Source organism: Rhyacophila brunnea, unplaced genomic scaffold (genome assembly GCF_057557595.1).
Source record: "Rhyacophila brunnea isolate RB1 unplaced genomic scaffold, BYU_Rbru_1.0 scaffold_13, whole genome shotgun sequence".
In the NCBI taxonomy this organism is placed as follows: Eukaryota; Metazoa; Arthropoda; class Insecta; order Trichoptera; family Rhyacophilidae; genus Rhyacophila; species Rhyacophila brunnea.
In genome coordinates this window covers 13991707-14016544 of record NW_028232785.1, presented here as the reverse complement: position 1 = coordinate 14016544, position 24838 = coordinate 13991707, and the positions used below count along the sequence as shown (strand labels likewise).

The following is a 24838-nucleotide window of genomic DNA, read 5'->3' as shown; positions in this document are numbered from 1 at the left end:
TTTGAGAATCGATGCCTTTACCGAATCTTTTTTTTGTTTATTAGGTAGGTATTGCTAAGACATAAATTTTAAGCCGTACGTGAACAGCTGTTTTGAAGTCGTGCATGCACACACAGATACGTGAAAAACTCCAAAAGTTTGAAATGATTTCAATCAGTCATTAAAGCTGCTTTCTAATAATTCCTGTTTTTATGATGTTCATGGATGAAATAATATTAATTGATCATTTCCATTACCCGAAAAAAAATAATTAATAAGCTCACACAATATTTTAAACCAGTTTTCGGTTAATTAATGATTTACAATATATTATTTTAGTCACAAAAGATGGCAGCACAAGCAAAAATGCCATTAAGAAGTTTTTTTGTCTATGGGCAAGCCACAAGCGTCTGTCATCGCGGACGCTATATTTCTGTTTTAAATAATATACGCACGATGGATATTAAACGCGAACTTGCTGACGTCGAATCTGACGCAAAAGACCAGCATTGGTTTGAAGTACCAATAATCGACCCTAATTGCCCTGATGCCGAAATTTACATAAAAGAAGAGAAAGCCGAAGGTGTGACTTGCACCGTTGAGGTTAGATTTTACTTATTTATTGTGTGAATATTGAATGTATCCCTCAGACATAAGCCAGTTTGTCGCTTGGGATGAATATAATACAGTAATTAGTCACTAATATCGTCAAAGAAACTAGAAAAAACAGCACAACATTCGAATTCAATCAAGATTCGATTCGAATCTTTGATGACAGAAGTTTCAGAACGTAAAAAACAAACAATAATAGCCAATAAAACGAATTATTTTGGTTTCATGCAATTTGTACGTAAACAGTTGCATTTATACATTGTAATCGCGAACATTTCGCGCAATTGTATTTCTAACTTACCTTCTGTCTTTTCTTGTACCCAGTAGTTTTTTTTATTACTTGACGTATGACGTTTGAAACTTGTACGTATGCAGTTCGCCGTATCACACTTCACCGTGAAATGTTTTATCGGAAATATAATATAGCCGTATAAAAGACCTTCCTACTTTTCTTGTAGGTTCTTGTAGGTTTACAGGAAGCCAGCAGCGAACAAATTTTCAAAATAGCAGATATACTGGATTTTTTGTTAAGTAAGATTAGGTTTTCATTCTTGAATTCATGAATTTTGCCAAAATCAGCTTTGAAAATTGAATTAATGTTCATATTGAATCACTAATAAAATTGGAGAATGTATAGTAAACGGTCTAAAAACGCTCGCGGCGATCTGTGCTAGGATGAAATGTTTTACGTACAAATTATATGTGATCGAACATTTCCTTCAGTTGTATGTATAACTAATTACCTTTTGTCTTTTCTTTTACCCATTAGTATTAGTGTACGTATTTTCATTTTGTATACTGTATGTATGTGTTTTTATTTAGACGAATATACAATTATATTATGTTGAGCGAACATACTTATTTGAACCAGAGATATATTATCATTTTAGTACATATTTTACCTAGATACTTATATATAAATATATATTTGAAATATATAAGTACCTAGGTATATATTTATATAATATGGTAAATATAATAGGTATAAAATATATATTTGATATTATTTTTATAATGCTTTTATTTGTATACTTACACGAGAAAGACAGAACTTAATATTATGTAAGTTAGAAATACAGTGTTGTCATATAGGTAGGTATATTCATTTTTTTTTTAAATATTAATAACCATGCCCTTGCTTTTTCATGCAAGGTGGTTGGGTGGGTTAGTTGCATTGACGTGGGGCTAATTAGGTTCCTCCATTTATATTTTTATTTTATTAAATATTTTATGTAGTGTTCTTGTGTTGTTCTATTGCTTAGTACTTCGTGAGGCTTTTGAAGGTCGATTTCATAATTATGCTGTCTACATCGAGTCCTGAGAGTCCATCGCCCCCTTTCTAGTATAGGGCAGTCGTTGATGACATGCCACACAGTTTTAGATGTGTTGCCGTCACATGGACAACAGTCATCATCCCTCAATTTAAATCTTTTTAGATAAGCTCGCACCGCTCCGTGGCCTGTTAGTATCTCTGTGAGTTCGTGTGATATTTTTATGTTCCTAGCAAGAGTGATGGCAGAGTTTATGTTTTGAATAAATGTCTGCGTTATTGATCCTGTGGCGGATGTTGTGTATCTGTGGTTCCATAGCTCTATTGTGTTTTCGTTTAGTTTTTGTTTTGCGTAACTAATTATATAGATTCAATGGTTATATTAATTATATGGATTCGATTATAAATTATTGAAAACCAATAAAGACATCTTATTATAACGCCGTCTTATAATGCCGAGGGTTCCAGGTTTGGTCAATTCACATGTGGTTGAGCAATTGCCTTACATCATTTTCTTTTAAAAACAACAGTCTGTTACGGCCGTAGTAAATGCCGTTTAGGCCAATATGATCGGACAAGTTAAAAAAAATACAAAAGAATATTTTAGATTGAAAAGGAAATAATATGTAAATATTCGTAACTGCATATTATAATTATTAATCACTGTTAAATAGTCAAATTTAATCTAATTTGAACATACCTCTTCTTTCTTCACCTTGTCTCGACCTAGCATTGGGTCTAAGGCAAGCACAAGTTCGCGACACTTCCCTTTGATCCATCGCCAACTCTTGCGCCTCCCGCAATGTCAGACCTGCAGCGCATATATCGCTTTTGTAGCACCGCTGCAGGGTTTGGTAGGGCAGGCCATGACGATGGCACCCTTGAGGCTGTGCCACAAGGGTTCTAAATATTGCACTCTTTGGCGGCATCTGGTACACATGTCAAATAAATGACAGAAAATTAAAACAATCACAGAGAAAAATGTGTCATCTGATGTCAATCCTATTCTGTCATCTGTTATTTAAACAAATGTTAACGGTCATAATACATAAGTACAATTTACCTGACATGATTTATTATTGAATTACGTTAGGATTAGGTTTTGGTTTGTTTTCACTTTTCAAAAGTCGACAAAAATGACACTTTTAATTATCAAAATCCGCCCACTGACACGTCATATTATCGTCAACTGGTCGAATCGTGTTTATTCTATTATTTATGAAATACAATTGCATACATATTTCAACATCAACTGGAGTCGATCTGGATGAACGTCTCTCCTAGCTACTACTACTTTTCTCGGTCTCTTGTTCTTCGCTGCCACGCACATCCACCGAACTTTATGAATCAGTCGATACAACGAGTTTTAGGGCATCCTTGTGCATGACTTTATTTTTCCAATCATCGATTAATATACCCAGAAAAATATCATTTCATCTGCTTGCCGGTCTCTATCATGTCGCGTACCTACTCTCGTATGCCTCCTTATTTTTATCCCTTGGTTTCTTTGTTATGCCTAACAGACACCTCATCCACGCCACGTTGCGCTACTCATTTTTTTTTTTATCTCGTTTACATTAAAGCTATAATTCAGTTGGGGCACGGCCAAAAACGATTGTTACTACGCGACGCGAATATTGTGCAAACGATGCGTGCAGAACAAAATATAATTTGTCATAAAAATTCAACATACGTCCATTTAATATTATGTTTATTGTTCTATTGGTATTAATAATAATATATTCATTGACATGTTTTCTTTTTCAAGTACCTATATGGGTAACATTTTTTAGTCATCTTTACACTCTTTAAGAATTAATTCCCTCGTCGCCATCACAAAATAAATTGACGTGTTCACAGCTCGACTTTCGCTCTCCGATTGCCAGCGAGTCCGAAATTTCGTCGCACATATAGTTGAAAATTATTTGCCGTTTCACTGAAGTATGTTCTTAAGAGATGCGAGTGAAACGTGAAACTGCGTAAAGTATTTAATAGAGAATGGAAGGTCACTTTTGTAGATATCTACTATGTAGGCGCCTAAATGCGTGCCATGGTATTTTATTGATAATAATTGAACAAATGACGTAGTTGTTGACCCACTGAATTTGAGTGCCATTGATTTGGTTCAACAAAGCAATCGACTTTTGTCTTCAATACATACATCTATAAACCTATTTTAATTGTCGTAGATTGCATACAATGGTCAGACAATATGGCGGCTCTCGTGGTGCAGTGCGTAAGGCGCTGGCCTTCCACCTGAGAGTTCTGGGTTCGATGCCCCGTGAAGACACAACAATTATCTGATTTTCTCAAAGCATGGGTGTTTGTGATTGTTTAAAATTACTAAAAACCACCCTGTACAACAAAACAAGTACATGGATTATTAAAAATAAAAAAATGGTCTGACATTCATTTAGATGTTGTGAGTTTTACTCCATTTTTTAAGATATTTTTGACTAAATGAGTTCTGTATTCCCTGGCAGTGTCGTCCCGTGGTAATAGAAACGTCATGCGTTGCTTAGGGGTTGCCCTCAATAAAAGGCGGCAACAGAAGAAAACTAATACAAATTATATCATTACTTAGCAGTGACGGTTTTCCACACCTGTTGTTGACGGTTCGTCGCTATAGGATTTGTTTCCCGAATAGACCAAATGTCAATTTTACAGGAGACGAAAAACCAATTTCATTGTCGTATATTTAAATATCAGTAGATGTATCGATCATTCTTTCTACACTGTATGATTGCAACATTATCTAAGAATAGAATCCAAGAATAATATACTGGTATAAATCATTAAATGCACAGAAAATGCATTTTATTTACAAGTACTCACTGTGGATATTCGGGAAATTTTTAGCGCTCTCTCAGAATAATGGATATTCGGGACAAAGACGGGATTTAAGACCAGAGCGTATTGCTGCACGGCTCACGGATTACTGAGTGGTCAAAAAGTACGCGCCTCAAATGTTATATTTATTAACACGATAATTGTCAATAATTACTTTTACTATTTAAATACTTAATGATCGTAATTACACAAGTTTGTATGTAATAATTACATGCGGCAATCGATTTTTTGGTTTTTTTCGGATTAAGTAATAAAATAGTTTTTACGTAATTAACTATTTTTTTATTGGACGAATAATTCACAAGATTTAAGAATGTACCATTCTAATAATCGAACATACATAATTTTTAAAATCACTTCTGAGAAAATATATTATAACCAATAGAAAAAATCTTTTTGAAAAAAGTAAGACACCCGGCAGGAATCGATCCTGCATCTCCTGGGTTTACGCCCCAGTCCACGAATTATCCACTATGCTACGAGGTGACATACTTATGACGACAAACTTTAACTATTGGCGTTTTAATACCTGCTCATCAGCATTCTTCAAAATCAAGCGACTATCGGCGATCGGTTTTTGTTTATTAAATAAAAGTAAGTATTTACTACTTCAATTACTAACTGACGTCACGGATTTCTCCAATATTTTATGATGGTACTTATTCGTACTTGCTAACAATTTTATATTAATACTTTTTCCAAAAAATATTTTTTATTATATCTATATATTTCTATAATTAACAATTAAACTTATTACAAACCACCAAATAAATATTATATATTTACTATTGTAAGGAATAACAACACAAAATAATAGCATGTATAAATTAATAAATTACCATTGGCTGCTAATATTAGGTAGGTACCAATATCCTAAGTATATAATATTCATCAAATAAATAGTTACTAACATACATATTACATTAAATTAACTATCAGCGCATTCAAAAATAAATAATAGCGTCGCCTTTATTTTAATAGAAGACCTAGATTAAAAGTGAAATAAAGACAAACAATGTTTGATTAATAATAATTTGAAATAATAATTATTTTTTACGTCATAGTAGTGACCGGGTCACACTGTAGAATTCATATAACCGTTGGGATTTTGTGTCATTTATCAAAACAAAATGCAGTTATTTAGGTTAAAATACTCACTTCTATAACTCTACTCTAAGTTCAGGGCGAACTGGTGATGTATCAGCTATGAATGATCTCTTCAAATTTGATGAATTCACTATTAAAACAATATTAACTTTAAAAACAATATCAATAAGACGAAATTTGAAAGAGGACTCCGGGCGGCCGAAAAATATGAAAGTGATCGTGATTGTTTTAGAGCTAGACAGCGTGAATGTGGGAGCGAGATGCACGGCATCAGCGCGTTTTGATTGGCTAAAGTCATATTCGGGAAATAAAAACTCAGCCAGAAATCTATTTCGACCGAAATTAACTTGGATATTCAGGTACGAATAGTTGGATATTCGGGAGAACACCACGGAGTAATTGTAACTTAACATGGCGTATTCGGGTTTTTTAAAAAAATATCTCTGTTCCTAGATAAAAATATATTGTTTTTATAAATGATTTCGGTAGAGTTCGATAAAAGAAATTGAACTGCATTAAAATTTCGATTTCGACAAAAATGGATATTCGGGAAACAAATCCTATAGCGACGGGTTGTTAAGCCACACGATTCGGTCGCTCCGTTAAAAATACCGATATTTTAATCATAATACTCTCTTACAGTATATCATACTGGCAAAATTTTTACAAGGGGCCGCCTCTGCCTCAGACCTCTATGTACTTATAACAATCGTCAGTTGATATGTTATGATAATATTGTGTATGTCAGTTTTTCAAGATTTTATTGCATTTGTCTGCTTAAGATACTTAATAGAAAATAAGTAATAAAATAGGTAGATAAGTATAGTATTCTCTAGTAACTTTGAAATTGTATACAGTGACAAGATGTGTGTGTAATACGCACTGCGTATTAGTGTATTCGTAAATGCCAGGCGGCTGATTTCATCAAATAATTCAAAAAAATCTATTCCAAATTGCAAGGTTGCGTGGAGAGTGGTCTATCTATCGAATTTGAGACTAAAAATGAAATCTGATGGCGCTTTACATCTAGTTTTGGTTGGCATCTTACATAGGAATCGAACGGTTCTCTTGTTTAGTACTAAACGTCTTAAAATATCATTAATACGATTAAAAGTATAGTTTAATATCTACCTAATATAATCTATTGTTTTTTTTTCAGAATCCTGAAACTAACCCGGCCACTATAAACAGCCAACGAGTTGACTTCAAGGATAAGTCTGCTGAAGACGGCCAAACCAACAATGGAAAATCACAACCTGGGTGTTCTTTTTCGGAATACAGGGCAAAAAATCAGGTACCTGCATCAATATCAGTAGCGAAGGGCGGAGGTAGGCTGTTAAGATCAGCTATAAATAGTGCACATCAAACTTTGTAAGTCGTACGTACATATTTGTTTTTATTGAACCAAGTCTACAATTTACAGATGGTGTTGGCTTGTTTTTAAAAATCAATTAAACCCTGCCAACCAAACCATAATAGTTTTTGTATACTTCAGACGATACGACAAAATTGTGCACACTTTTTCATACATATATACTTATTTGTTTTCGTTGGATTAAGAATACATATTACACTTGGTTCATTTTTTTTAAGTTTATTAAGCTTTGCCTAAATCAAACTATTGCAGAAAAAAAATAATATTTTATCTATAAATATCAAAAGTTATGTATGATTTAATTTCATTATTTAGTTTTATCGATAGACAAGTATTTTTTGACTATTTATTAAGGCTTGGCGTTCGCAGGGTTTAATTGAGTTTGAAAAACTAACTAACTTCATCTGTAGATTGAAGTCCTATTTCAATGAAAACAAATACATATGACAGATTAATGAGCACTTCCTACACCTCCATCCTTCGCAACTGATATAATATTTATACATATGTTAAATTTGACTGCGGACAGAAAATATTATATTATAAAAATGCATTGACAGACAACGTGTGAATATCTTTACTTTTTTTTTAGAAGAAACAAAACGTGGCATTGTGGTATTAAAAGTGCTAATTATTACGATGTTCAAACATCAATAATATGATAGGACCTAATGATTCCACGCGTTGATTTTCAAACAATTGGTTCTGCGCCTTCATTTATACGGTTCAAACATTGTACAATTATATTGCGGAAGGGTATAATCAATAATGTCAGAGCCTAATGCGGAAACATCGTCCTTAGCTAAGATCATGCTGTCTATGGTTCACCTCGTCTTAAAACTTCGTTCGTTTTTTCTGTTGAAAAAAATACCATATTTAAAAATTCTCTTTCCTATAGTTTAGGTAAATTATTTTATAATTGTTAAACGATGTCAAAAATATGACAACTGCACTTTATAAATGCAATAACTATAAATACTATCATGGAATGATTTAAGTGTAGGATAGTGACGTTACCCCAGTCCCGGAATAATCCCAAAGGCACTTTATCTTCAACCGGTCCTGCCCTTAGACCGATTGAGAACCTTTGCTTAGCCTTTGCTAGTAATAAGCTGACGTATAGATCGTTAATTATTTAATTAACCCTCAATTTGAATTTACTTTTGTAAATATATACGCAATCTTTAATGACAGCTGACCTCCTGTCACTTTTCTTTAGATCAGATGTTTATCGGAGAAAACATCGTAGGTTATTTTCAAAAAATAAAAACTTCTTTCAGTAATACCTACTGTTTTAATTATTTATTAAATTAATCTCAATAAATGAATTTATTATATTTAATTGTTTATCAAATATCTTAGCACTATAATTTATTTACTAAAAAATTAACAATAATTATTTATATAAACTTATTTTTTTATTTACTTAATTTTATTATATAAAACTATCTATAGTTATTTTTACATTTAACTTAATTTATAGGTATGGCTGCGCGCTTATTATATTATTAAGGCACCGACTATTAAGATTGAAAACCGGTTGTCATGCGCGGCTGATGATGAGTGATGTAATCGTAAGATGATGCAATTGTTTACATCGAACGCGGGATAATCGTCACAATTACGATATATTTACTTTAAATGCCTTTCGAACTCTAATCGTGGCAAGGGCTTTCTCACAGAAAACAAATAAATGCATCGATGCACATTCGATTACGCGATTAAATCTCGACTTTTCTTCCCGAGTGAATATTTTCAACTTTCCCCCGCAGAGGAACGGCACGTCATTCCCCTGCGGCTTATACTTTCCCACTCTCCAAATTAAAATTTTTAAATCAAGATCCTGGACGCCATCGGAAAAATGACAACATTTCTGGCGAATCATAGTCCAGTTAAATGATGACATTCTTGTTTAATTTTATACTGATGCCCATTGGTCAAAAGTGTCTTCGTATTCGACCAATTGAATGCTATAAAAATGTCATCATTCCACTGAAGATTTTACATTGCCCAAAATAGATCAATTACGTTATTGATTATTTTTATCCTCTCTCGCGCGAATTCAAAATATTACGTTATATACGCAAAATGATTTTATATAATGCAAAGAAGATTATAGTTATAAATTAGCTTTAGTTTACAGCATTTAGATATTGATATCGCATAAGTTATTCACATGAAATGGTTTATGTTTAACCTTAAACTCTAGACTTCTTAATTACTTACATTTTACTTACAAGACCGTTTGGTCTATCTGAAAGAAATTATCCATAGTTCACTCTGAGTGGCTGTGAGCTGCTCAGACTGTACTATGGGACTCATTACATAATTGTTATAGCTTTGTTTAGAGGTAGGCCACGTATTTTCAAACAAAAATCGACATTTAAGGTCGGACTGAAAAGTTGTGACGCCACAAATTTTTCGAAAAGAATGTCAGCTGAAGGCGTACATTTTTATGGCCGTCTCAATAAGTAGGGTGGGAATTGTGGATAGGATTGTATGGATAGGAAGGGAATTGGAGTGGATTGGATTTGGACGGGATAGCATGAGACTAGGGACCACGTTGGGCGCCACTGTCATATAATTGGATTTAAGTAGGTATAAGGAAGGTATGGGAGGTGGGTAGGAATGTATGGATAGGAAGGGAATTGGAGGAAGGATAGGATAGGGAATGGGATAGGATAATAGAGCATGAGACTAGGGGAAAAGATGCAGGGTCGTAGGTAGATTGACATTACCTCTAAGACCTCAGTTACCTGTTTGGTTACTCTACTCATTCGGGTGTTCCTATAATAATTAAATACATATAAATTCATTGAAGATAAATCTCCGGTTTGTGCGCGACTCTATGAAAAGCATAGAGACAATAGTGATAAGGATAATTAAATAAAAAGCGTGTAAAGAAATTTCAACAGATGTATAATTAATGTATAAGATTAACTTGCGGGCGACAGTGTATAAAGTTGTATAATTAATCAAATGAATTACGAGCGCCTAACGCAATATAATATACAGACAAATTCAGAATAAAAATCAAATACTAGTTCGGTGGACCGTAACGTGAAGAAAACAACAATAAATACCAAATACACAAATGCTCTTCAGTCTTCTTCGCCGTCCTCGAATGCGTCAGGTCCATGGGGCTTCCTTCAATCTCCTGGCATGATGGGGACGTCCTTCAGTGGGCCATCATCAACGTCTCCAAAACGTCAGGAAATCAAGGCCATGTGCCCCGGTTCCCTTGGCTCGGAACTTTCAGAGAGACGTCTGCTTCGGTCGAAAGCTAAAAACTGAGAGACTCCTTCCCGCTCGCCGTCATCTTCTCAAGCCCTTTTTTTGTTTAGCGCCGGAAATAGTTTGACGAACTGCGTACAAATTGTCCGGCGTGCGCAGCTCGTACTCCTGTCGATGTTTTGCGTAGTTGCCATCATAAAAAATAGTGTGTCATGAAAATAACATGACAATACATATTAATATTTAATTATAACACTCATATACCTATAATAATTTTATAAAAATTGGATTTCTCTGTTGCGTAATGCTTATAATGTATATTATGGCAATACTATCATCACCTTTTGTTTATGGTTAAGCGCGTCTATAAAGTGTCCCATTGTCAGAACTGTCAAAAGTATATCATCTGACACCTGCACGGTTTTGATCTGCTACGATAATCCAACGTAGGTAGGCTTTCGATTCGAAAGATGGGCGTGAAATGCGAGCCGGATGATTTCGAATTTGATGCAGAATGGCAGGTTCCCTTAAACCATCAAATTAACCCTGTGACCAATAATTATATAAAGCAAGAGATTGCCGACGGTTCCAGCATTGCTTTTGAGGTTAGTTTTATAAAGCTTATATATCTCCAATCTCATTCTTCAAGAGTAAGCAAGACGCTATGTTGTCATTTTATGGTACTGTTTGACAGTCGTAAAAATAGATTGTCCTTAAAATGAATCGCTGCGCAGCGTAGTTCGTTTTTTTGTCGGCAGGTTCGCAACTATTGTTCTACTGCGCAGACGCATAGATCGAACAAATCCAACTGTCGCGTGAAAATACAGAAGCTTTCGTACTTTTTTGATTCATGCATGCAATCTTGCAACTGCAGGATAGTACAACATGTTTACAAGTATATTAATTTAACCCCACGATGTTCGCGCGGCTTAAGGCCATACCTCAGTTGAGACACGGTTTAAAAAAATCGTCGCTAGGCGATGCGCGGATTGCGGGTCGCGGGTGGAAATGAGGCATGTCAAACCAAATATAATTTGTCTTATAAATCCAACATGTGTCCATTTAATGTTCTGTTTATTGTTTTATCAGTAACAATAATAATATATTCATTGACATGTTTTCTTTTTAAAGTAAATTTAAGAATTATTACGGCCGCCGCCATCACGAAGCAAAATGCCGTGTTTCCAGCTCTACATTCTCTCTCAGAATGGGAGCGAGTGACAAATTTCGTCGCGCCTATGGTTGAAAATTATTTGCCGTTTCACTGATGAATCACATTAAGCGTCGGCCGATAGCTTCGTGGGTCCCAAGTTCGAATCTTGGGTCTGACAATTTGTGTATGAGTCAGAGTATGGACCTAATAGGTTGAGATCCAAATCCTTAAATAAATCCACTATGTACCTCATGGAATTACACATTATTGGCTTGTGAATTATTTTTGTTACCTACAAGTCTTTTTACGGGAAGCCTGGCGGGAACCGCGTTAATTTTCACTGTTGATTTTGGCAAAATTTATGAATTAAAGAATGAAAACCTAACCTAACAAATGATATAAGTAGTATATCGGCAATTTTTAAAAATTGTTTGCCGCTGGCTTCCCGTAATCGGACAAGAACCTTAGGTCAACAATTAAATTGACACTATTTTGACAATATTTTAATTAGGTAATTGTTTTGCAAATTTTTGAGTTATTGTCTGTTTATTGGAAGCCATCGGCAAATTCATTTTGATAATAGCCGATATACTAGATTATTTAAGTTAGGTTAGGTATATGTAAATGATAATATGCATATGACGTATCTATCCGTTGCGCGAAGACAGACATACTGCACTGATCGGATTTATTTGACTGCAGTCGACGCCGAACCGATATTATTTGACATTTTCCAAACACTTCATCAAGGTTGCTCTCGTGGTGCAATGTGTAAGACACTGGTCTTCTATCCCGGAGCTCTGGGTTCGATACCTACCCGGTGAGGACACAATATATTTATGTGGTTTTCTCAAAGCCTAAATGTTGTGATTGTTCAAAATCACTAGCAACTACCTTTTACGAAAAAGCAAGAACATGTTTATTAATAATTACAAAAAAAAAAACATTTGGTCAGCATTATTCGGATTTTAAGATCTCAGGATCCTATCTATAATAACAATAAAAGTTTTGAGATAAACTCAAATAAAAACTTTGCTACCATATATAATTCATTAAATAAAGCTCAGTTTTTTCAACTAAGTATATCTTGTAAACGGATATAATATATATGTACAGCAACGAGTATTGCTTATAATTACGGCATGCATTTTTGTAGTTAGGTTTCTGTGATCCTAAGAAATCGTATTGCAATGGAAAATAATGCTTTCGCGATGAATATACCAATTATTATTATAAATCATATAAAAGTGAGTGATATTCCATAAAATAAGCTTGATTTAATGAAATAATAATAAGTACTAGCTGAGCCAGCTGGCTCTCGCCAGTCTGTCTCGCTAGGTCTTGCAGACAGCTTTTCGTCATAATTACATGGTGTTGGATTTTCACTTCAGGATGGATTTTCATTTACGTCAGACAGTTTGACATTTCGCTGATATGTCAGTTTTACGATTTTCATTTCGTCACTGCCAATACAAATTTGGAGTCATATGCATAGTCTATTCTGGAGTCTGGCCTTCACAATATCGTCTGACACCATTTCAGGCTGTTATCCCTAGCAGAACAGCTGGCAATCGCCAATTGCTACCACTGACATTTTAATTTAAATACAATATATGTGTAGGTATGTGCAATTTAAATTTGTGGAAGCACCTTAAAGAGGCCTTCATCCAGCAGTGGATTGATACAGGTTGATGACGATAATGACGATATAAATGGGTAGGTATTAATACCGGGAAGAATGGATTGGGGAACTCACATGTATGCTGGCAGCATTCTTCACGAGTATCACCTTGATTGAGGGTTGTGTGGACATCAGGACATATAATTCAAGATAAAACACGTCTTTGATTTGACAATTTCCCTGCGCAGGGACGTTTAATTACATTAACTTTTCAGACATTGGTTGGAATACATCATTAATTACACTTGCACAGGAGTCTTAGATTTAGCTATCGCACAGTCATTATATGGGAACACGTGTTTAAGCACATTAGCCGTATCGGCGCGAAAGTGTTTTATCGAGGACGCGACACATGGTTTTTAGGTGGTTATAGGGATTACTATCGGGCCGCTTACACAAAAGGAATTCACTGATTTATAATAATGAAACGAGCGCGACTTTACAGTTTACATCGTAAAGACCCCGGGCCGCACCGAAGGTGCAACCCCGGATGTCCGCTTCCACTTTGGCGGGAGAATGAATACTGTCCGCCCTTATCTGCAACGACCCTATCGGTGGTGAGACAGCGGGGAGAGGTACGAAGGGAATCTTTCGGTCAAGTCAAAACCTAACGGTGATCTTTTCTGTCGGCAGGTACAATTTTTTTCGCCCATTGAGGGTGCTATTGTTTACTTAGCTTTGTCAGAGATTCTAAACATTCGTCAGGGGCAATGGTGTTTTTGATTAAATCGCTGATCTAGAATTTGAAACTGTCGCGCCGGGGCCTCCTCTTTTTTTGTCTGGTAACAGTATATAGAATCACAAATTTAAAAAAAATATAGCAGTTTACATGACCAAGAAGAGTAGAATTATGTTTGTATAACCTTCATCCAGTAGTGGATTGATCTTGGTTGATGATGATAATGACGATATTTTGAATGGGTAAATATAATATCAGCAATTTTGATAAATATAGCAATTCATCTAACCGACAGAAATGCAAACATTTTAAAGAGGCCTTCATCCACCAGTGGATTGATTCAAGCTCATAGGCAATATAAATAGATATAATTTAATATCACCGATTTTGATAAATACAGCAATTCAAATGACAGAAAGGAGTAGAATCAGGCTAGGAAGGCCTTTATCTAGCAGTGGATGGGTTCAGGTTGATGATGATAAGGACAACAGAAATTGGTATAATATCACAAATTCGTTAAACCGATAGTAGTATAATCAGGTTGCGGAACCCTTCATCCAGCAGTTGATTGGTCCTGGTTGATGATGATGATGATATGAATATTTAAATAAATATAATATCACCGATTTTGATAAATACAGCAATTCAAATGACAGAAAGGAGTAGAATCAGGCTAGGGAGGCTTTTATCCAGCAGTGGATTGGCTCAGGTCGATGATGATAAGGATTATAGAAATAGGTATAATATCACGAATTCGTTCAACCGATAGTAGTAGAATGACGTTACGGAACCCTTCATCCAGCAGTGGATTGATAATGGTGACGACGATTTATGAATATGTCGATAAATAACGTTAGCATTTTTAATAAATATAGAAATTGAAGACTGTCAAGAATACAATCAACGTGGAGAGGCCTTCATCCAGCAGTGGATAGGTCCAGATTGATGATGATAAGGACGATAAAAATAGGTAGATATTATACTATATCACAAATTTTGATTACTATAACAATTCGTATTAATTTCTTTCATTGTTTGCAATGGCAACAATGGCAGTTTAATATGACTATATTAATCTATGGAAATTAGTAGCCTAAGTCATTAATTACTCAATAAAAAAAAGAGTGCGTGAACAACCACAAAGAAGTATTTAAAAAAAATCAAATTTGGAATTCAATTATGTTATCTATGTAATAATTCCACATGTTGTTGGTTAGTTTTTTTTATAATTTATTAAACCCTGCCTCAACCAAACGATAGTAGTTAAAAATATTATTCTATCTATTAAAATCCTTACAGCACATCTGTTCTGTCCGCATTAGATATAATTAATATGTTATTTAATTGTGGTAATTAAATATTAATTAAATACTCCGCGGCGAATGAGATATTAAATATCCAAAATTATATTTGATTTAATGGCATAATTTTAAATATTTCATAGACAGATGCGTATTATGGCTTGTTTTTCCCAGGGTATAATTGAATTTTAAAAACTAACCAGTACCATCTGTAAATTATAGTCTTATTTAAATGTAAACAAATACGTATAACTGACAAAGTTTAGTCTGCAGTATCTATGGTGAATCCACCCTACCTCCACCCATCGCCACAGCAGGATAGTCTAATTTTTATACATTTAGATTATTGCGTTGTTACAATACGTTTTATTTATTGAATGGGGGAAGATCCCATTAAATTGAAAAAATGTAAAAACTATGTCTCGTACTAAGTCTTTTAAGATACTCATAATTGCCACTCTGAAGGGGTGTGTCCATATGCTTTGCTTAGGAGCAAAAATACTATTTTATTTTAAAATTAGTAGGTTTTTAATAATACTACTGAATAAATCCCAACATGCTTAATTTATTATTTAACAAATTATCTGGGCGAGGAAATAAAAATGATATTATTTTTTTCACGTACAAAAATGGAAAAGTAGTAGCTACTTACTTATATTACCTACCTAATTATGGTGTAAAATAGTAATAATTGACTACTATTAGAATATTATTTGCCAATAACCGATAAGATATAAGCGATGTTACGGGTAATAAAGAATAAATGATACGTAATGTCATTTTTACAATAATAATAAAAAGAAACATTATTGCATTTTAATAATTATTAATAAAATCGCGAATTAAATATTATTTGTAATAAACGTGACATGAATTTCATTTACCTACCTACCTAAATGTAAAAAGAATACTATTACATAATATATCAGGATAATCAAGGTGTCTGAAATTATTATTCATTGATAGTAGTATTAAAATTCTCCATTATTACTATTGGCAATGAATACACATATAATATTGCAATAAATGTCTATGCTATTTGAAATGTCACATTACTGTTCGATGTTTTCTAGGATTTTCACAAATTCTAAATTTGAAAATATTCTGACACGTCAACTAAATAAGCGAAAGAAAACAAATGACAATCATTACTCTATTAGTTTGATAGATAAAAAGCAGTGACATGGTTTTAGATTATATTTTAGAAGTAATTAGTGAGGAAATATGCATTTAAAACCCATAGTACGCCTATGTGCTGCTTACAGATTTGAATAATTTTGTGGAATATTAATTGCGATTTGTGAAATATCGATTATACAGACAGTATTAAGCGACATTATAAATAATTTGCGGTAGATAGACAGTAAAGTAGCGAAAATGTATGGTGACGGATATAAAACGCGATTAAAATGATATTTACTGTGATTGTGTCGAGTTTTATCAGATTGTGCCGGATTCAAATGGAAGTAGATTCGGGACTCCAAAAATTGAACTGAATTCCTTTAATAATCAACAAAATGGTATTTAAAAAAAAAAGTTAACGTATTTTCCAAAATCTTTTAGGATAATAATATATAGGAGATATATTGTGTTTTTCAGAACCTTCAAACAAGAGACATGGTAAATATAAAATCGGAACCCGAATTTCAGCGAGTGGACATCAAGAAAGAGTTTATTGAAGATACAATTAATTATAAAGATCCGCAACCAAGTTGTTCGTATTCGGAATATAGCCCAGGAAAACAGGTAATACATTTATTTAAACTATGTACGTACTTTACAATATACGTAGAAACATGAAGATATTGTGTTTCTTTCTCGTATCTAGTCTATAAAAATGATGATGACAATAAAACAAACAAATAGTGGATGATATTATCTAGTGACATAATGTGACATGATAATATTATGCATGCGGGTGCAGCTCTACCTTAGGGGTTCATAGGGGCCATCCCCACATCGTTATCATGTGGTGATTGCGTAAAAAACTTCCGATATTTTTATCATTGTCATAATATACCTATTTAAATAAATGATTAAATAAATTGGTAAAATTATTTCATCTATCTTAACCCGTCGCAATTTTAGAGAGATATTTATTATTGATATGATTACGCGGTATTAAAATATGCATGTTGGATGAATACATAGATACAAGTTTAGGTACCTACCTACTTAACTGTTCCTATTCATCGTAGTGCAGTCGAGGTAAACCTATATTATTTGACAGTTTCAAACCATTTTGTCAGTAATTGCAGCTGGGAAGGAATGCTTCCGCGGTGAAAAGTATATTTGTGGCAATCAATTACCCATGTGCCCATAATATGAGGCACCAAGGGCAAATGGCATTTTATTGACGCCTTCTGTAGTATTCGCGTGTATATACCTATTAAAGAAGAGCTTGTAGACTTAAGTCAAGGTTCTGAGAGAAGAAAGAAAGAAAAATAACTGAAAACTTGGGGTTATACAGTGATTTCTCCTACGAGATGAAGGAATCAGCACCACAACATATTTTATTATTTATATCTATGCAGACGGAAAGATAACTAAATGGAATATCTTTCATCTCTTACTCATTATTTTTGTTAAGTCACCGTACTCCTCTCTTCCATGAGCACATAGTGGTGACCTCAGTTTTAGGTATCGGATCCTCAGACATTCCCAGACTTAAAAAATACCGATGCTTCAAATCCAGATGTAGAGCCCCTTGATACGCTCGATTATGACTGTGTGTGGTGCGGGGCGCGTTAGTTTCGAAGTGTCTATGTTTGTTATGCTGATGAAATAATTTGACTTTATTTTGTTTATAAGTCCGCTGTTGGCGTTCCATTTAGTAGTCTGCAAAGTTGTTGGCAGTGTGGTGTTATCAACTATAGTGAGTTGTGTATGCTGTGACTTAGTGGAGAAATTCAATGCTTTGGGCAGGGGTAGCTCTGAGTTTCTCAATGAGTGCCTCGCTGGGTAAAAACTTTGGGAGAAATTGGGAGAGGTTGCCTTATACCTAAAGTGAATTGGCGGATTGGGTAAATATGCACATGGAACGAGCCGCTGCATTAGCGGTGTGCGATAAGTGGTTACCTGTCTATTCCAAGATGTTGGCCATGACTCATTATAAAGGTTTCTAGCAGGGTGAGGCGTTTTCAGACAACCTATATAATTCGCAGGATGTGAACCCTCACAGTTAGTACAACGGCTGGTCCCATATCTGGAAACTTTTTGCAAACTAAGGTAATTAGGAATGTTTCTAAGTACATATAAAAAAATTCGCTCGTCACACGCATTTTCTAAAAATTACCAAGCGCTTCGGTTCATTTACTTTTCTATACCGACCACTGCCTCCGTGACCTCCGTTTTACCCGGAAATTCGTCAAAATGAATATATTTATTTTTCTGTCATTAATACGATCTGTCTTCTATTTGTTTTCTTTAGGTTAACACCACTAGCACTGTTATAGCTAAATCGAACTTGTGTATGACAGAAGCAGATAAAATTTACTCCGACATACACATTGATGAACATGCGATTAAGAAGGAATTCGAAGAATACAACGTAAGGTTTACAAATAAATACTTTTATTACAAGATTTTAGTATTGTAAGTGCTGATATGATAATACTAGCAGTATCGCCCCACTAACCCCCTTTTGATGCCGCTACATACAATTGTCCGTAAGTGAAGCATTCCGATCTAATATGGCAGCTCGGTTGGCTCCTTGCCGATTAGCGATTCTCATAACAATTATGTGTATCTAACGTTGCCATTTGACCTCTGATCGAGCTGAAATAAACGCCAATATTTTTTTAAATGTACACATTCTAGCAACATTTTCAATAAAAAATAACGGTCGCAACCATCGACTATAGATATATCTAGACGCCACCCGTTGCATCGCTAAATGAAGCGCGTGCCGTGCGTTTGGTTTGAGGCGAGTGAACGCATTCGTCTACAAATGTTTGAGACCATTGACCATTTCGCTAGTGCTCGCCCAAATTGCTCGCACTAGACGCTCAGAATTAAAATATAATTTTCTATTTTTTTACGTTATATAGTATTTTTAAGCGGTCAAAATGCAACCATTAGGTAAAGATAACCATATTTAAAGTTATTTTAAAGAAACACTAAGTCACCGATATTAAAATATATAATAATATACAAATACATTATCACGAATATGTATCAACTTACCCATGAAAAATAATACCATCTTCTTGCTTATCAGTACGGCTACCATATTTTAATTCAACACACAACTGTTACTTAATTAACTAAAAATATTTACCACCGACTTTATGTTTAACACAAAAAATAGCAATTTTAACAACACGAGCTCGCAGGTTTTCGACGCTACGTGAAGCGATTCACCACGATTTTCCGGCGATACTTTTGAAAACTAACTCACACATATGTAGACCTTTTTATCTTACTCTAGCGCGTGCCGCAGAGATTATAAGGGTGCCGAATACTTTCTCACTCGCACTCATGCATCGTTTTTGTTCAGGCCTTGGTTGCAACATTTACTTCCGTGTTGCAAGGCCCTTTTCCGCAAAATCCGTAAAACTGTCCCCGGGGTGCAACGGGCTAAATTTAAAATTCGAGCACCACGCACTCCGGCTCGTCTGCCTCCATCTACCCTTCAATTTTTGTCGAATTCCGACTGCGCGTGTGGATTTGTATAAAGAAAAACCGACACGACGGTACAAACAAATATATTTCCGAAGTTATAGTATAGCATATACATCATCCTATAATCTATAGCAGCAAGGGCAACCCTTTTTATGCTTACGTGCAAAGTATTTATAATAATGAGTGGGGTAAGTACATATATTTTTTTATTGATTTAGGTTAACCAGAAAAATCAATCACAGAGAATAAGTAGAAAAAATATAATTTATTATAAAATAATATATGATGGTCCCAATAACAGCGCGGTCACAAGTAGTGTAACTAATGAAATTAAATTAAATCAAATATTAGGTACAGTTGCGATGAATATAATCGGATATCGTTAAAAAAGATAAAAACATTCGTAATAACATAAAGTTGGAAAATGGATAATTTAGAAGAGGTTATTATTCAAACTACTCTACTATACCAGAGCTGGTTGAATACATACACATGCAGATGCATATTAGATTTGAATCAAGTTATCAACTGTCAAATTTGTCTTTCGGTTGATTAAGTGAAATTGTTTCGTTCACTACGTCCATCTTTAAACGCGCGATAAAAATTAAAATGGAAAATAGCCATACACATGACGTAATCATAAACAGTACCGATGGGTCATATAATTCAATAGAAGGAGCATGCCGCAAGCAAATGTACCTACTATCCCATTGTGAAATCTTCATCTACTGTTCCAATACGTAGTACCTTCTTTTACTCTTCTCGCTTTAGAGATACGACAATGGTTGAGTTAAAACAATAGTTAATTCACCTAAAGTACACTACAGCCAACTCAAATTGATATTCTGAAGGATGCCAAACACACTTGCAGGGTGAAACAAAAGGCTACTTCACTTTGATCATCCGGATCAGAATCTATTTTGTAAAATGAAATGTGAACCATACGTAAATTGTCAGGGCCGATCGAGGTCAAATTGAAACCTGGATTAGAACGAAAAACTAACAGGATGATTATACCCACTTCTCTGTTATGAAAACGACATGTACCTTAAAACAAAGTTTTTCATATTATTTTTGCATCGTTCAGCTTAACTAGTAAACCTGTGTAACTTCAGTAGATAGTCAACAGCATACATGTAATGCGGATGAAACTTTAAAAAATGGTTACGCTGTCTAGATCGTGCTGTGCTAATAATTATATTATAAATCCTTTTTTAGGATAACGCAGCAAATCTCAAATCGTCGGAAGAAGAGAAAATTGATCACATCATACAAATCGACGAACAAGATGTTAAAAAAGAACTCGAGGATTACAACAAAAGGTTTAAAAAAACACGTGGCACTATGAAACGAAATGTCTCTAAATCATTCCCCGAATTAGTGGCTGTTATAGAGTTGGAAAAAAAATATTTTCATCTTAATAATTTTGTGTGCGGTATATGCTATAATTTTTTTGCATCGTTAGACTTGCTCGAGCTTCACAAAGTGTTGCATAGAAATATAATCCATAAAATCACTAATAAGGATGTTAAACAATGTAAACTTAGTAAATGTAAAGTCTCTTGTCACACTCCATTTAAAAGCGATGAATCTAATTATTCTAGTGACACGAATAAACTTAAATTGACACATACCGCAGAAAAGCTATTTAAATGTTACCAATGTGATTATTCTTGTAATAAATTTCGTATACTGAAATTACATATAATGACACATACTGGAGAAAAGCCATTTCAATGTGATCAATGTGATTACTCGTGTATAACATCAACTCAGATGAAACGACACAAAATGAGACATTCTGGTATAAAGCCATTTAAATGTGATGAATGTGATTACTCTTGTAGATCATCTGGTAACATGAAATCACACAAAATGAAACATTCTGTTATAAAGCCATTTAAATGTGATCAATGTGATTACTCATGTGTAACATCTGGTCAAATGAAATTACATATAATGTCACATACTGGTATGCTATTTAAATGTGACAAATGTGATTATTCTTGTAAAACATCTTCCCATATGAAATCACACAAGATGACTCATTCTAGTATAAAACCATTTAACTGTAATCAGTGTAATTACTCTTGTAAAACATCTGGTAGCATGAAACAGCACACACTTCAACATTCTGGTATAAAGCGATTTAAATGTGATCAATGTGATTACTCGTGTATAACATCAACTCAGATGAAACAACACAAAATGACACATTCTGGTATAAAGCCATTTAAATGTGCCCATTGTGATTATTCTTGTAAAACATCTAATAGCATGAAACGACACAAAATGACACATACTGGCATAAAGCTATTAAAATGTGATCAATGTGATTACTCATGTATAACATTTAGTCAAATGAAATTACATATAATGTCACATACTGGTATAATTCCATTTAAATGTGACAAATGTGATTATTTTTGTAAAACATCAAATGTCATGAAACGACACAAACTGACACATTCTGGTGTAAAGCCATTTAAATGTGTCCATTGTGATTATTCTTGTATATCGTCGTCCCACATGAAATCACATTTGATGACTCATTCTAGTATAAAACCATTTAACTGTGATCAGTGTAATTACTCTTGTAAAACATCTGGTAACATGAAACAGCACAAAATTACACATTCTGGTATAAAGCGATTTAAATGTGATCAATGTGAATACTCTTGTATAACATTCCGTGATCTGAAAGTACACAAAACGACACATTCTAGTGAAAAGCCATTCAAATGTGATCAATGTGATTTCTCATGTGTAACATCTCTTCAGCTGAAAACACATTTAATGATACATACCGGTATAAAGCCATTTCAATGTGATCTATGTGATTACGCATGTATAACATCTGCTAACATGAAAATACACAAAATTACTCATTCTCCAGATAAGCCGTTTAAATGTGAGCAATGTGATTATAATTGTAAAAGATCTAGTCAGATGAAAATACACAATATGACGCATACTGGTATAAAGCCATTCAAATGTCTTCAGTGTGATCACTCTTGTACATCTTCCCGTAATCTGAAAGTACACAAAATGACACATTCTGGCGAAAAGTAATTAATATGTGAGCAATATGATTACTCATGTGTAAGATCTCCTCGGATGAAATTACATTTAATGATACATACCGGTATAAAGCTTTTCGAATGTCATTAATTTGTGACGACATGTATAACATCTGTTTATATGAAATAAAACAAAATGACGCATTTTGATGAAAATCCATTTAAATGTGTTATTTTTGTGCTTATTCTTGTAGAAAATCTTTTAATATGAAATCACACAAAATGACTCATTCTAATGAAAAAAAATTAAATGTGATCAATGTAATTATTCTTGTATAACATCCTGTCATTAAATTTACCGAAAATTAAACTTGAAAATGAATTTTTCATTTAAATGACATCAAACTAAATGATTTATTCTTGTTGTTCTATTGTTTAACTATTATTTATTCAACGAATAAGACAATAATATATGAGAATGTCACATTCTATAAACTGAATATAGATAATTTGAAAACGTCTCATGCATACACACTTACTTACTAGGAAAAAATATTTTGTTCTAAAACCGATAGCCAACATAATGCAATTGCATAATCATTTGATGACACAACTACTGGTTAAAATCAGCGTAAATAACTAAGATGCCTGTCTCTGAATTACTTGAATCCAGCAGGTAGAGGATCAAATCCGGTCGGTCATCGTGTTTTTTCCACTTTTTTCGTGATATTTATTAGTATGTATGTGCATGCGTTCTTTTCAAAATATGTATATTTAATTAAATTTTTCTTGTTTAACATCTTTTAACATTAAAATACACAAAATGACCATTAAAATGAATGTAGGTCTTGCATTTTTGTTGTTAGATACTAGTTAGTACTGTGTTTTGATATTTTTGTTATGTATTTGGAATATATGCTTGTAAAAATAATTCATCTGTTCACTGAACTATGACTTTTGTCTTTGATGAAATAAATAGAAGCTATAATTATCTTCAAACCGATTGTGTTATTATTTTTCTGTTAAACATTATTCTCTACTATTTTTTATTAGTAACACTGTAAAATTAGGGGTTAATTTATATGGCAACTATCAGAGTGACTTTAATTTGAAGAGTCGCAAGGGAAGTCGTGAGTGTCGCGCTCCCCGTACGCTCTGGCGAATTTAGTAAAGGCCGCAAAATTGGCCTCGGTTGCCACCATGTCCGCGTGTCCTATTGGGCCCGAATGTGGTCGGACCCAGGCAAACAACTCTGCTCGTTCGGGGTCCATAAGTGGACAGTCCCACAGGACGTGCTTTGCATCCTGCTGGTCGTGTCCACATGAGCAACCCGACCCATGTCTTGCCAAACCAAACCCCTGCAGTTTGGCCGCAAAGTTTCCATGGCCAGTCATGAATTAACTGGTTTAGTGGGTCGGCATTAGTCTCCTCGTCATGTGTCTCACCGAGACATCTGGAAAGTATAGAAAAGTCTAGCGGCCCTTAGGGGAGGCCACTTATCTCGCCTGCCATGCCGCATAATATGCGATCTTGTAGACCAGCTCAGATACAGTCTTTCTGTAGCTCACGCCCTCCACTCTCGATGGCTGTGTCAGAGGGACACCGGCGAGAGTTGTATTGATCCTCCTCATAAGGAGAGTGATCGATCCTCTAATTTGAACGTGCAAGTCGAGGGGAAAGACCCCCGCAAGGACCGCCAGGGCATCCGTAGATGTGGTCCTATAGGCCTTAGGCAGGCCAATCAGAGCAGCCCTCTGTCCTCTAAGCAGAGCCCTCTTCACAATTGTCAGCAAGGCTTTGGTGTGCCACACACTGGAGGTATAGCCAGCGATGCCCATGAAAATAGCCTCGTAGGCGATACTCAGGGCCCGAGGCTTTAGGCCCCAATTGTTGCCCGCCAGGCGAGCAACCTTCAGATAGGCTGAGTTGGCCTTAGCCACAATTACTTTAGCAT

General features: G+C 34.5%; 1 protein-coding gene across 2 annotated transcripts; it reads left to right on the top strand.

Annotated features, from left to right (window-relative positions):
• Positions 1–356: 356 nt before the first annotated feature.
• LOC147076573 (uncharacterized) lies at positions 357–23880 on the top strand. Of its 2 annotated transcripts, XR_015069321.1 has the most exons (5): positions 367–582; positions 6978–7112; positions 16841–16987; positions 18672–18791; positions 21083–23880. XR_015069321.1 is itself a non-coding variant. In XM_085940339.1 (3 exons), the coding sequence occupies exons 1-3, from the start codon at positions 436–438 to the stop codon at positions 17039–17041; spliced, it is 483 nt and encodes a 160-aa protein (XP_085796465.1). In that variant the 5' UTR covers positions 357–435; the 3' UTR covers positions 17042–17670. The 2 variants fall into 2 exon arrangements, 1 of the variants encoding a protein (XP_085796465.1); XM_085940339.1 differs by lacking the exons at positions 18672–18791; positions 21083–23880 and having other exon boundaries at positions 357–582; positions 16841–17670.
• Positions 23881–24838: the final 958 nt, after the last annotated feature.